At 49.9% G+C, this 14,688-nt stretch overlaps 1 protein-coding gene across 4 annotated transcripts in view; it reads right to left on the reverse strand.

Moving 5' to 3' along the window:
• Nucleotides 1–14,688, reverse strand: part of miga2 (mitoguardin 2) — a 75,070-nt gene that overhangs the window by 45,715 nt on the left and 14,667 nt on the right. For 3 of the 4 annotated variants that reach the window (XM_070863664.1, XM_070863666.1, XM_070863663.1), the window contains exons 2-3: nt 8,979–9,430; nt 2,484–2,673 (exon numbers count right to left, since the gene is read on the reverse strand). In XM_070863664.1, coding sequence (XP_070719765.1) covers nt 2,484–2,673; nt 8,979–9,074 — 286 coding nt within the window. In that variant the 5' untranslated portion in view covers nt 9,075–9,430. The remainder of the gene's footprint in view (nt 1–2,483; nt 2,674–8,978; nt 9,431–14,688) is intronic. The other variant, XM_070863665.1, reaches the window with a different exon arrangement.

Below are 14,688 nucleotides of genomic sequence, written 5' to 3' on the forward strand. Positions count from 1 at the left end.
CCATTCAAGGCGGCGTGTTGGGAAGCTTGACCAAAGTGTTATGCAGAATGTCTAGAAGGACTAGATAGAGGCCTTGCGAAGACGGTGGGAATTGTCTGAACACCGGGTGCGGTTTTGTAGCATCAGTCTGTGTAACCATGGGAGAGAGAGAGAGAGAGAGAGAGAGAGAGAGAGAGAGAGAGAGAGAGAGAGTGGAAAGTTACTGAGAAAGATCATTTTGTCAGCAAAAGTGGTAGAAGAGCAGCCATTCTAAATTGAAAGCAAGGCACAGTGCACGAGATAGAACAAAAGACCACGCAGGATGTTGACGGATTATTAATCTTTCTGTGTGCAGGAAGCAGAAGAATTGGCCAGTTTCGAGTTGTACCACTGATGGGTTGTATGCATCTTTATCTGTAAACTCATTTGCTTTAATGTTAATAAAATCATTATTTGGATAAGCTTGTAGTCTTGCTCTCACCTCTGGTCACCCTAAAGAGTTAAAACAAATACCTTACACCAGGCCCAATCTTGATGCGAGTGGCAGACACGGTTTATATTTGCTGAAGGCGGCCATAGGAGTTAGAGGTAGGAGGACAAAGTCCCTAATCCCGCCAAGGAGAGCTCTGGTTTGCCTCCATAGCATTGGTTTCACTACGTTAATTTTAAAGGGCTGCCTCTGGACATCAGAGGGAACCCAGTGAAGTAAACGGGTCATTAGCTTGGTGACCAGGAGAATCACGAGCACCCCGAGTGGAAAATCAGCCAGGTTTCCTGCTCCCGATTACTGTTCAGTGACTCCTGTAGTGAAGTGCATGTGTGAATTTTTGGGTAAGAATGAGATCAGGGGGCCAAAATTGCCCCTTTCAGACAGGCCCATTAGCACAACGGGGCGATACGTGCTTTTTACCCGGGGGCAGGCAGCAGAAGCAATCCGCCCGGAATTGCCCCCGGGATGCTGCAGGCGGAAATGGCTTTGAGCCGCGCCCCATAGTTTTTGCCCTGGATAGCAGCGCACACAGCGATGATGTCATCGCTGTGCACGCCGATCCCTTATCGCCCCGCGCCAACCCCTTTGCACCCCGCAAGGATAATTGCCCTGTGGGAGCGAGGTTGGCACCAGGCGATGCCACCAACAGCTTTGCGGGTCGAAAAGTTGTTGTGGCTAGGGTAAAGCCTTGCGCTATGACCGGTATTTTTCTATTAAAAAATCGTCAGCCGACTTTGGAGTTGGCCCGACAATGGCGGCCGCTGGCCCGGCCAAAACGGTCCCTGGTGGCTCAGTGGGCGCCATGGAGCTAGCTCCATAGTTCGCAGCATCCTCCCCTTTAAGAGAAGGGGTGGGGCGGGGGTGTTGCGACGAGTCAGCGTGACACGTCCACATCACAGCGCCCCGCTCCCGCCCAGAGTTAAAGTGCCCAATTCTCGGCCTCTTGTGTCCGCCTACCGCCGGACGAAAAAAAAAATCATTTAATTCAAATTAAGCACCCCAAACTGAGCACGGGGCAATCTCGTCCCCCAGGTCTCCATAGCTGAATACAGTGCTGAAGCCCACAGTCTGGGATCAGCAAGAATAGTCCCTTTGGACCTGCACTACTGCTACCCGAGCCCAGAGAGAGTCAGCTCCTGAGACCTGCACCACTGGTACCCAAGCCCAGAGAGAGTCAGCCCCTGAGGCCTGCACCACTGGTACCCAAGCCCAGAGAGAGCGAGTCAGCCCCTGAGGCCTGTACCACTGGTACCCGAGCCCAGAGACAGTGAGTCAGCCCCTGAGACCTGCACCACTGGTACCCAAGCCCAGAGAGAGAGAGTCAGCCCCTGAGACCTGCACCACTGGTACCCAAGCCCAGAGACAGTGAGTCAGCCCCTGAGACCTGCACCACTGGTACCCGAGCCCAGAGAGAGAGAGTCAGCCCCTGAGGCCTGCACCACTGCTATCCGAGCCCAGAGAGTCAGCCCCTGAGGCCTGCACCACTGGTACCCGAGCCCAGAGAGAGAGAGTCAGCCCCTGAGGCCTGCACCACTGCTACCCGAGCCCAGAGAGAGTCAGCCCCTGAGGCCTGCACCACTGCTACCCGAGCCCAGAGAGAGAGAGTCAGCCCCTGAGACCTGCACCACTGGTACCCGAGCCCAGAGTCAGCCCCTGAGGCCTGCACCACTGCTACCCGAGCCCAGAGAGAGAGAGAGTCAGCCCCTGAGACCTGCACCACTGCTACCCAAGCCCAGAGAGAGTCAGCCCCTGAGGCCTGCACCACTGCTACCCGAGCCCAGAGAGAGAGAGAGTCAGCCCCCGAGACCTGCACCACTGGTACCCGAGCCCAGAGAGAGTCAGCCCCTGAGACCTGCACCACTGGTACCCGAGCCCAGAGAGAGAGAGAGTCAGCACTTGAGGCCTGCACCACTGCTACCCGAGCCCAGAGAGCGAGTTAGCCACTTCCAGAGAGAAATGGAGACTTTAAAAAAAAAACACAATGTGCAAACAAATGGTGACATCACTTCTTTACCTCTCTTTAAGGGTGGAAATCCCCCCAGTGCAGGGAGCTGAGACTCTCTGCGTTTCTCTGCATCTTGCTTTTTCCTCCGCCGTCTCCTCTTCAGCTGGTGCGCTGTGAGGGCCAAGGCCACTGTGCCCAAAGCTGTCGCAAAAAGCACCTTCTTCAGCCCCGGAGACAGCCTCAGTTGCGAGAAGATGGACTTTAGATAATATCAAATAAAGAGAGTTTAGAATGTGTCACAGTACATTACATAGAAATCACAGCAGAGAAACAGGCTATTCGGCCCAACAGGTCCATGCCTGATGTTTGTGCTCCACAGGAGCCTCCTCCCACCCTTTAATTTCACCCCATCAGCATAACCTTCTATTTCTTTCACCCTCATGTGTTTATCCAGCTTCCCTTTAAATGAAAACTTCAAAACAACAGTAAGTGATAGAAGGAATAAGCCCCCACCCTGGTAAATGGGCATTAACCTGCTGCTCTGCCCAACCCAAGTGGGTAAGAAGTACACACCATCAGGAGACAGAGGGTAACTGGACCTCTTGCTGGGACTGCAGTAGATTCTGCAGTCAGGTTTTATTTCAATTCAGTTCAACGTCGATGTCGAGCGAGCAGGGACCTTGCATCCAGCACCTACCTAACTCTCTAATGGCAAGATCCCGATTCACAGGACAGGCAATCGTGCCAGATAAGCTGCAATCGGAGAGTTTCTGTTCCCCCAGTGACTCAGTCGGGAGGTACTGAACCAGACGGCCCAGACACACTTCCCCCCCAGCTGTATCGAGTGGTTTCAATTGGGCCAGCATCCAGTGCATCCACTGGCCTCAGTGACCTCGCTCTATGGAGGGGTGGGCAAAGGTCAACCGGGTGTCCTGCACAGTGACCCTCGCTGAGGGAAGGCAGCCTCAGGCTCAACTGTGATGCCCGTGAGCATCCTGCCAACATTCACTGTCCGAGCCTGGAAGTGAAAAGTGACCACTTGAGCAAGGTGACCAGACGCTGGCACGTGCAGAACACAGCTTGAGCCAATCTCTTCAGGAGAAGGAGGGGCAGGAGAAAGTACACAAGGGACTTCAAGCTTAGCAGGTACAGACTCTGGTGCAGTTTCTGTGAGCCATGCCTGGCGTGTTGCTTCAAACTACTGCCCCCTAAAACCACATCTGTATAAGTCAGGTTATGATTCTGGACGGTGCGTGTCTGTCCAATGAGAGACTAAAAAGCCTGTTCTGTCCATGCAAGTGTGAGCGCACAAGGGCAAAATACTGTGACAGGGAACACATGCAATGTATCACCCGTGCAAGTACAACATTCAGTGATGTGAATACACAAAGAACGTTTCTTTAAAGTTACATTTTAAATGTATTTTCTTTCCTTGCTAATTTTCTCCCCCCTCCTGAAGGCCCTTACTGGGCCATAATTTTACAGGCACTGGGCATCCTCCCATAACTTGCACAAATGGCCAATATTCACATGCAAGCAGAGCATGCTGGCAGGCTATTTGACTGCAGGGAACCTCACAGCCAAAAGCCTGATCCTGTCCTAAGCCGTTGTCCACATGTAGGGGTTAATGGATAGTGATCAGGATCGGGAACCATGGCTGATTATCCCCACTCCCTCCAAAAATGACCAAATAATCTGTTTTGGTGGCGCTGAGTGAGAGATAAATATTGGCCAGGACACCTGGGAGAACGCCCCTGCTTTTCTTCAAGTAGTGCCATAGGATCATTTATGTCCACCTGAGAGGGCAGACGGGGCTTCGGTTTAACGTCTCATCCGAAAGACGGCACCTCCGACAGTGCAGCGCTCCCTCAGTACTGCACTGGTGTGTCAGCCTGGATTATGGGCTCAAGTTCTAGAGTGGGGCTTAGTCCTTCTGACTCAGAGGTAAGAGAGCTACCACTGAGTCACAGCTGACCCAAAGTCTTATCCTGAAAGTGCAAACTCCTACTGGGGAAACAGTAACAGCTCCACCAGCCCTTCAGTACCAATGCTCATTGTGTATGCAAAGTGCGTACAACGTTCATAAAGACAGCAGTAAAAGGAGTGAAACGTTTGTGGGTACAACAGTCCATAAACCGAGATTCTTAGGTATTTTGCGTGGGATTGTCCGGTATAGAACTGCAATGCAGTACTGAATCACAGCCAGTAGGGGGCTTCAGTGAGTCGGGTAAATGGGAGGATCCCTCTCGAGGCACAGATACGATGGGCCGAATGGCCTCATTCTGTGCTGTGAATTTGCTGTGAGTGGTAGAGACCGAGTACGATGACATTTCAACCAACACCATGGGACCTCTCGTTCCATCTTTCCTCGAATCGTCACCTCTCCAGTGCTCAGTTGTGCTCAAGTTTCCCCAAGCGACAACTGCTTCAAGTGGCCATGCGAGTCTGAGGAGACTATGTGACGATGGGATAATCGTCTCTATAAATATCGGACTTTCAAAAGGATCCCAATTTTGAAACTCACATCTTTAAAATATGCTCCTGAAATTGAGTGAAAGAAATTTATTTGGCGAAATAAACCATGCTTTACATTTTCTTCTATGTAACATCTTTATTTCTATAATCCTTTTGCGATTTAAAGAAACACCGCATGAAATGCTAGAGATAGGACTTTAAAAATTTGTTTTAAATCACAGCATGCACAGTAACAGAGTAGGTAAGCCAAGTGTTATTGATTTGTTTGGAATTTCTGATTAGATTTCAATCAATTTACAAAGTCTGCAAAGCACAGCAGCAAGAAAAGTTGCAGGATTCAAAGAGACCCTGTCGAAATAACCCTCAGTTCGCATCCTAATCCGATAATAATCCAAGTCCGCCACTCATCCCTCATCAGCAACTCTAGGCATCACCAACCCCAATCAGTGGAATTACTCATATAAATTGTATCAGTAAGGTGGCACCATAAACATCAAAGAGTTGGGTAATAAAACTATAAAATGTTTACCCTGCTAATGCTTCAGCTAAGGCAGCGAGTTATTTTTTTTAGTCGTTCATGGGATGTGGGTGTCTCTGGCAAACCTAGCATTTATGTCCTATCCCTAATTACCCTCAAGAAGGTGGCGGTGAGCCGCTGCAGTCAGTGTGGTGAAGTTGCTCCCACAGTGCTGACTTTTGTTGTAGCGGTTTGGTACAACTGAATGGCTTGGTATTGCAGTTAAGAATCAACCACATTGCTGTGGGTCTGGAGTCACATGTAGGTAAAGGCGGCGGGTCTGGAGTTACATGTAGGTAAAGGCGGCAGATTTCCTTCCCTAAAAAGGACATTAGTGAACCAGATGGGTTTTTACGACAATCCGGTAGTTTCTTGGTCACCATTACTGATGATAGTTCTTTTATTCCAGATTTATTTAATTAACTGAATTGAAATTCCACACACAGCTGCCATGGTGGGATTTGAACTCAAGACTCCAGATCATTAGTCCAGGCCTCTGGATTACTAGTCTAGTAATATAACCACTACGCTACCGTACCCTAGTTGCTGAGCCATGGCTATCAGGAAGTTCCATGGGGTGGGGCACTGGGCGATTCAGTGGGTTTAGTAACTGGCCTATTGCCTCAGGAATCTGGCTTCGAATCCAGCCCAGACTGGCGAAATTAATGTCGTCTCTCTCGGCTTGCTGCAAGGGTCCTGTGTGGAACTAATTTCGACAGTCCCAATCCAGTTTCATAATTGGGAATTTCAAATCAAGGATGGCTGATGTGGGTAATGGAAAAATGGAAGGGGGTACCTGTGATTGGTGTGATCTGTCGGGGCAGAGTTTGGGAACTTTACATGCTATAAAAAGGATCTGGGAATGTTTGATACTGGCAGTAGGTTGTTGCGATCTGAAAGGGCGGTGGAAGCAGATTCGATAGTAATCTTCAAAAGGGAATTGGATAAATACTTGAAAAGGAAAGATTTGCAGGTGAGTGGGACCAATTAGACAGCTCTTTCAAAGAGCCAGTAGAGGTGCGATGGCCAAGTGGCCTCCTTCTGTGCTATAGTTGCCTGAATTGAAGAGTGTTTCATTTTCCAGTACTAGCATACCTCTCCTTGCTCAGCACACAAAAAGTAGTGAAGAAATCTCGGCTGTACGTCGAGTCAGTCCTCTCAGCTGGGGTGATGGTTGGGGCATTGGAATTATCTGTACAGAGAGGAAAGTTGACATGGGGTCTCGGTCCCATTCCTGCTTGCTATTACAGGGGTGGAAGCGTGTGTGTGATTAAACAGTCTGCCAACACTCACCGCCCAGGCTCACACATTGTCACTTGGACAAGCGACCAGAAGCCAACCGTGAACCAAGGAATCAAACCCCATCAAGGAGCCAAAGCCAGGAGGGGAGAAAATAGGTGGCTGTGGGGGTCGAGGGCAGGGGGGAGAAGAAACAAAGAGAAAAACATAAAATTAAACAGTGCAGATTAGTGTCCTACTAATGTGTAGAATGCACCGTTGGAAGGGACAACCCCTATAACAGCTTTACACTCAAACATTTGTTTTTGAACTGAACCAATATCGAGCAGAAAAAGCGACAAGTGCAAAACCCTACAACCCAGCTGCAGGGACTGAACAATTCCAACCAGACTCTTCTACTCTGCAGCCAGCACCAGACTTGTGGTCCCACACAGGGCTCACTAAAGAAAGAGCTTGCATTTACATAGTATTCTTCAAGGCCTCGAGCTATGATCCTATTAAATGGTGGAGCAGGCTCGAGGGGTTAAATGGTCTACGCCTAGTCCTATTTTTTTATGTTCTTATGAGGCATCCCATAGCCCTTCAGAGCCAATGAAGTACTTTTGAAGTATTGTCACTAATCACTGCTGCAATGTAGGAAACACAGCAGCCAATTTGCAGAGCAAGGTCCCACAAACAGCAATGAGATAAATGACCAGATAATCTGTTTTTTTAGTGGTGTTGTTTGAGGGATAAATATTGGCCAGGACACTGGGAGAACTCCCCTGCTCTTCTTCCACTAGTGCCATGGGATCTTTTACATCCACCTGAGGGAGCAGACGGGGGCCTCGGTTTAACGTCTCCTCCAAAAGACGGCACCTTCGACAGTGCACGCTCCCCTTCAGTACTCCGCTGGAGTGGCAGCCTAGGTTATGTGCTAAAGTCTCTGGAGTGGGGCTTGAACCCACAATCCTCTGACCCGGAGGAGAGAGTGCTACGTCCGAGTCAAGAGAGATATTTAGTCAACAGTAGATGCACTAGAGTATCTGAGAAAAATCTGATGGTCTAATCATCCAAGATATCGATGACAAACATATATTTGTTTAAGTAAATACCCAATATGTTTCAAGGTTTTATTTTTGAGACAGATATTGGAGGGCTGTGCTGTGTCCTGGAGTATATCTTTAAGCAGTCACAGAGCAGTTTCATTGCACTGCAGTGGTGCTGAGCATTAACAAAGACCCAGGGAGAAAAGAGGGCATAAAACCAATCTCCTACTCTGCTTAGTTTGCTGAGCTGCATCAGGCAAGGAGCCCAGCGGAGGGCAGGGAAATATCAGGCACAGAGGTCCAGTTGGGTGGGAAACTCATGGTTCCTAGCAGCCAGCCTACTTGTGATTGCACTAGAGAGGGTACAGAGGAGATTTGCGAAGATGTTGCTAGGACTGGAGATTTAAAATAATTGGTAGAAGGATTTTTTTTAAGAGGGGAGTTGAGGAGAAATGCTTTCACCCAGAGGGTGGTGAGGGTCTGGAACTCTCTGCCTGAAAAGATGATAGAAGCAGAAGCCCTCATCGCATTTAAAAAGATCTTAGATTATGCACTTGAAGTGCCGTAATCTACAGGGCTACGGACCAAGAGCTGGAAAGTGGGATTCGACTGGGTAGCTCTTTTCGGCTGGCACGGACATGATGGGCTGAAAGGCCTCCTTCTGTGCCGTAAATGTCTATTCTATGACTACAACCAGCAGACGGGGAATCCAGGTGGTTTTTGGATGTGATACTCAGGCTGACAGACCCAGGTTTGATGCCTCGTCTGTGCTGAGTTAATCTAAGTCAGCCTCAGCAGGGGTGGGATGGTGGGTGGGAGTCGCTACAACTGGTCTAAATGTCAATTAGGGAAGGGAATGATTGGCTAGAGAACTGGCTCCTGATGGAAAAATGCCTCTTCACCAGGTTCGATAATAAAGTTTGAGTAAATCTTGAGGGTAGCAGTTCCTCTTTTTAAATTAATCCCCCCCGCCTGTATGGGTCAAACTATGACCCCCACAGTGAGAGCTCTCAAAACTCTGCCACTGATGAAGGCAAGGGTGAGAAGGACAGGATCACGGGCTGCAATACTCCTTTTAGGAAATTTGGTATTAAAAAAATAAACGGAATTATAGTACAAAATTATTTACAAGTCAAAAAAGTGAAATTACTTGGCGTACCTACTTCAAAAACAGAACCACGTACGATACGCGAGTCACCCAGGAGGTCAAGTGGTGGCGCAGTACCAGGGCTTCCTTCCACCACCCGCCTCGCTCCCCAAACCAAGCGGTGAAAATGGAAGCTGCCCCATTGGATGCCGACATACCTGCCCGAATGTGGAGTACAGGAATACTGGAATCTCAGCCACAGTCATCGCCAGGGCTTGGATAATGGACGCCCCGTCCGTTCTCCTCAACGACATTACGCAGTCACGTTAATTGCTCCTGTACGTCCGCAAGGCAAGCGTCTGTTGGCCGAGGTTTTTGTGCAGTCGGGCAAGGGTTAGCGAGCAGAGGGGGAGGGCAGGGGCCGGGGGGGGGGGGGGGGTGGTGACGGTCGTTTCTTATCGCATTTTTAGATTCTGCGTTGAGGCCCCCGGGGTGGTGGTGAGAGGGGGAGGGTTAAAAAAAATTCAGAGGCCGCAGTCCCGGCAAACTGAGCTGTTTCCCGGCTCCACTCTGCTGCTTCCTTCCAATGGCAGTGGGTCGGCAGCTCCCAGTTACTGTGCAGTTCCGATCAAAGCTGCAGCCCTAGCCTCAGTGCTCTAGCCACTTGTTCCTTCAAGATTAATAAAAGGACACGGTTAAAGACGAGGTGACGGCTGCGAGCAACAAAAACACGCACACAATCAGCACGAAGACATGCAGTTTCGCGTGTCCTGCTCCTCACTCAGGAAAAGCCACACGCTCCTCCGTAGGGATTACAGGAAAGGAAAAAAAGAGATAGCGACTCACTCAGGACGGCAATGTGATACCTCCTTGCAGTTATCTCTCCCCGCCTCCCTCCCCACCAAGAAGCATTGGCAGAAATCACAGAGCAGGTCCCTTGTCCTCCCAGCTAGAGGAGGTGGGCATCACCGAGGGTGGGGGGGGGGGGGGGGAAAAGAGAAGCCAACAACACTGCAGCCCCAACTGGGAGGACCATGCCTGCAATTCCCCATTTAACCACTAGGGATTATAGTCGCTTACAGCACAGGAGATGGCCATTCAGCTCATCGTGTCTGTGAGAAGCTGAATGGCCACCTCCTGTGTTGTAAGCCTCTTGTTAGACCAATCCAAAGCTAATCCCACTGCCCCACAGTCCTGCATTTTCCTCAGTCTCAAATATTATCCACTGTTCCCTTAAAAGATGCAATGGTTTCTGCCTCAACCACTCCCTCTGGCAAAGCATTCCGTGGCCCAACAACTCTCTACACAAATAAATTTCATAGAAACATAGAAAATAGGTGCAGAAGTAGGCCATTCGGCCCTTCGAGCCTGCACCACCATTCAACAAGATCATGGCTGATCACCCACCCCAGCACCTCCCAGCACCTCCCCCACCCCACACCCCCCGACCGCAAGGACCACATCCAACTCCCTCCCGAACACATCCAATGAACTGGCATCAACAACTCTCCGCAGCAGGGAGCCCCACAGGCCAACAACTCCCCGAGTGAAGAAGTCTCTCCCAATCCCAGCACCAAACAGCCCAACCCCCAACCCAAGAGCATGGCGCCCCCCCCCCGCCTCCGGACCCACCCAACACCGGGTACACTCCCACCGCACCCAACCCGCCCCGTCGCGTCCCGTCAGAATCCTTCCCAAATGCCGAACACCCCCGGATGTCGAGCCCCCCAGCCCCGGAGCCACGTCCCCGTGACGCCAACCACACCACATCCACCAACCGCCATCTGCGCAGTCAACCCGTCCACCCCACTCCGAACACTCCGCGCACCGAGGCACAGAGCCCTCAGGCCCGCCCCTCCAACACACTTCGCCCCCCTCCCCCCAGACCTTCGCTGCAATGTGGCCCCTCCTGTCCCCCGCCCTGGGTTTATCCGCACCCCACCTCCACCACTCTCCCCTCCATCCCACGCCCCCGTCTCCCCTCAACTTCCCTCTGCCTCCCCGCACAGGCTCCCATCTTGGGGGCGGTAACCTTCTGGGGCAGGGAATTTTAGCCCCCAGCGTGGAAGTCCTGCTCCCGCCGTAGAATTGGCCTCATCACCCCTCAATGGAAGCGGAGTGCAATTTCCCACACTCCACTTCCTTTGGGGGCAGTTACCGGGACACGACTGGATGCTCCTGTGACAGTGGGAACTGGTGCTCTCCACTCTCCCGTCCTGTGACTGTTGGAACTGGTGCTCTCCACTCTCTGTCCTGTGACAGTGGGAACTGGTGCTCTCCACTCTCCGTCCTGTGACAGTGGGAACTGGTGCTCTCCACTCTCCCGTCCTGTGACTGTTGGAACTGGTGCTCTCCACTCTCTGTCCTGTGACAGTGGGAACTGGTGCTCTCCACTCTCCGTCCTGTGACTGTTGGAACTGGTGCTCTCCACTCTCTGTCCTGTGACAGTGGGAACTGGTGCTCTTGACTCTCCGTCCTGTGACTGTTGGAACTGGTGCTCTCCACTCTCTGTCCTGTGACAGTGGGAACTGGTGCTCTCCACTCTCCGTCCTGTGACTGTTGGAACTGGTGCTCTCCACTCTCCGTCCTGTGACAGTGGGAACTGGTGCTCTCCACTCTCCCGTCCTGTGACAGTGGGAACTGGTGCTCTCCACTCTCCCGTCCTGTGACAGTGGGAACTGGTGCTCTCCACTCTCCGTCCTGTGACTGTTGGAACTGGTGCTCTCCACTCTCTCTCCTGTGACAGTGGGAACTGGTGCGCTCCACTCTCCCGTCCTGTGACAGTGGGAACTGGTGCTCTCCACTCTCCCGTCCTGTGACAGTGGGAACTGGTGCTCTCCACTCTCCCGTCCTGTGACTGTTGGAACTGGTGCTCTCCACTCTCCGTCCTGTGACAGTGGGAACTGGTGCGCTCCACTCTCCCGTCCTGTGACAGTGGGAACTGGTGCTCTCCACTCTCCCGTCCTGTGACAGTGGGAACTGGTGCTCTCCACTCTCCCGTCCTGTGACAGTGGGAACTGGTGCTCTCCACTCTCTGTCCTGTGACAGTGGGAACTGGTGCTCTCCACTCTCCCGTCCTGTGACAGTGGGAACTGGTGCTCTCCACTCTCCCGTCCTGTGACAGTGGGAACTGGTGCTCTCCACTCTCTGTCCTGTGACAGTGGGAACTGGTGCTCTCCACTCTCCCGTCCTGTGACAGTGGGAACTGGTGCTCTCCACTCTCTATCCTGTGACAGTGGGAACTGGTGCTCTCCACTCTCCCATCCTGTGACAGTTGGAACTGGTGCTCTCCACTCTCCCGTCCTGTGACAGTTGGAACTGGTGCTCTCCACTCTCCCATCCTGTGACAGTTGGAACTGGTGCTCTCCACTCTCCGTCCTGTGACAGTGGGAACTGGTGCTCTCTACTCTCCATTCTTCATCCCAACCTCTCTCCTCATTCTCTCTTTAAATTGATAACCCCTCATCGCTGACTCGACCATTTGAGGAGATTGTCTTTCCCTATTCACCCCATCAAAACTTAAATATCCTCTCTTAAATCCTCTCTTGGGATTTCTTTACACCACTGAAAATAGTCCACCCCAGATCTCTTCAGAACTTTATTAGTTTCCTAATCTGGCACCATACTAATCAATCCACAATGTACACTCTTGATGGCTTTAATGTCCTTTCTATAATGAGGATTGCACACAGTAAAATAACGAATGGAAGATATCCTATTCTTATATACATATATGTAGGATTAGGATTTGGTTTCATCGCATATGATCAAGGTTTTTCTTTTCACTGATAGCTTGTACTAAACTGAAAGTGATAAAATGGTCAAAGATGCTCATTCCGAGAATGCCTCAGGGTATGGATGACATATAGTGAGAAAAAGCTTTGTCAGCAAGCAGAGGTCTTTTGTTAGCAAGGAAAGCTTAATAAGAGGTCAATGGTCTTCCAAGAGGGTAGCCTATATCACACACAAATACAATTATCAATAGATTAGTTAGGAAACTGAAAAACACCTATCGCACCATAATCAATCATTAAGGTTATAAGAACTCTATAAAATTTTCCTTCACAATTTGTAGAGAGACAAGAACGAAAGAATCGATGAAGGTTATTATTTCTACCAGAGAGAATGCGGGTAATATCATTTATTTTTCTGTAAACTATTGTTTAAGACATTGAGTGTGTCAAGATTCGATTGAATTCAATAAAGATTATTTGCAAACCAAGACATTGATGTCAAGTTTAAGAATCTTACACTGTGGCCGAACCCAATGATTTGTACAAAATTATCTTTGCCTCATTTCTCTTGGATTCTATGCCCCAATCGAATGGTTTTTATCTACCTGCACTTACACTTTCAGGGGATTTGAATCTCCCATCTTCTCATTTTATCCACAACTGTCAGTGTCGTTCCGTTGAGTGTATACTCCCATTCCTTGTTGTTCCTCACAAAATGAGGCAGCCCCAAACTTATTTCATGTGCGACTCTTACAACTAGCAGAGATTGAGATCCAGGTCCCAGGTTCGAATAGGTCCCCAGCTGGGCCATTCCAAAGCTCAATGGAATATTGCAATGTACAGTCAGGGAAAGCTCTGTGGGTCACTAGCCCTGTAAACACCAGGAAAACCAGAAGTGCCAATGTGAAAAAAAATGAAGCAGCACCCCAACACAACATGTCTATACTTTAATAGACTGCCCAAATGGGAACAATGTGTGCAGGGAACAGTATTTCAGTGCCGTATGCTCGTTCCCCATTAACACAGTCAGAAAATGTTTCTCTAAGTTATCACCACAGCCTCCCAAAGCATTTTCAGTTTTAAACTCGGCACCTGCAGGCAAGTACTTCCAAATGTGTTCACCACACATCAACATTAATTTCGACTCAAGTGGTGAACAACAACAAGTTCCAATTATATAGTGCCTTTAACGTAGTAAAATGTCCCAAGGCGCTTCACAGGAGCTTAAGACAAAAATTGACACCAAGCCAGACATGGTGATATCAGGACAGTGTCATCAACAGCTTGATCAAAGACGTAGGTTTTAAAGAGCGTCTTAAAGGAGGGCAAGGCGGAAAGATTTAGGGAGGGAATTCCAGAGCTTAAGGTCCAGGTAGCAGAAAGCATGGCCACCACTGGAGGAGCACAGAGATCTCAGAGGGTTGTGGGGCTGGAGGAGATTACAGAGATCGGGAGGGTGAGGCCAGGGAGGGATTTGAAAACAAGGATAAGAATTTTTATTGTGCTAGGATTTAAAGGAGGCCAAGGACTATCAAAAACCTTAGACAGGACCTTGCATTAGCACTCCTCCAACATGTCCATAGAACAAGAGAACAACAAGCCTACATCACTTTGCCAATATTTCCACACCAACACATAGCCCTGATTTTACATGACACTAGACTCATACACAGCTCACAAATAGCGGCTCCAATGTGAAACAGGGTGCTCCCACAGCTCCCCACCACCTCCAAAATAAACACACAGAAATCTTTGAGCGAACACTTCAATCCCAATTCTCACATGAGCAATCCATTCTCCACACTTCAATAGAATTATTGCTCAGGCCACCAGAGGACTGACTCACTCAAGTCATTCAACCAAGTACAAGAAAGATGATTACCCAAAAGACCAAGTACCAGTGCGGAGGGGAGAGGGCAAAGAGACAACATCTCCCCAGTGCAGGGAAGACCATGTTCCAGTTTAGCAACATGTCTATCATATCTTCCTCTGCTTCCTCCAGCCTCCCTTGCTTCCCAAGACCTGCCCAAGTTCAGGAAACTCCACGGAACACCGGATGCAAACGTGCACTGTGTGTTGGGGGTGAGTTTCTGTAATATAGCTGACCAATTAACAGCAGGCGCAGACAGGATGAGACTGCTCAATGCTGGAGACCGACCGCAGCTCTGCTGTGTACTGTAATATGTAGGACTTT

This window comes from Pristiophorus japonicus, chromosome 20 (genome assembly GCF_044704955.1).
Source record: "Pristiophorus japonicus isolate sPriJap1 chromosome 20, sPriJap1.hap1, whole genome shotgun sequence".
NCBI classification, from domain to species: Eukaryota; Metazoa; Chordata; class Chondrichthyes; family Pristiophoridae; genus Pristiophorus; species Pristiophorus japonicus.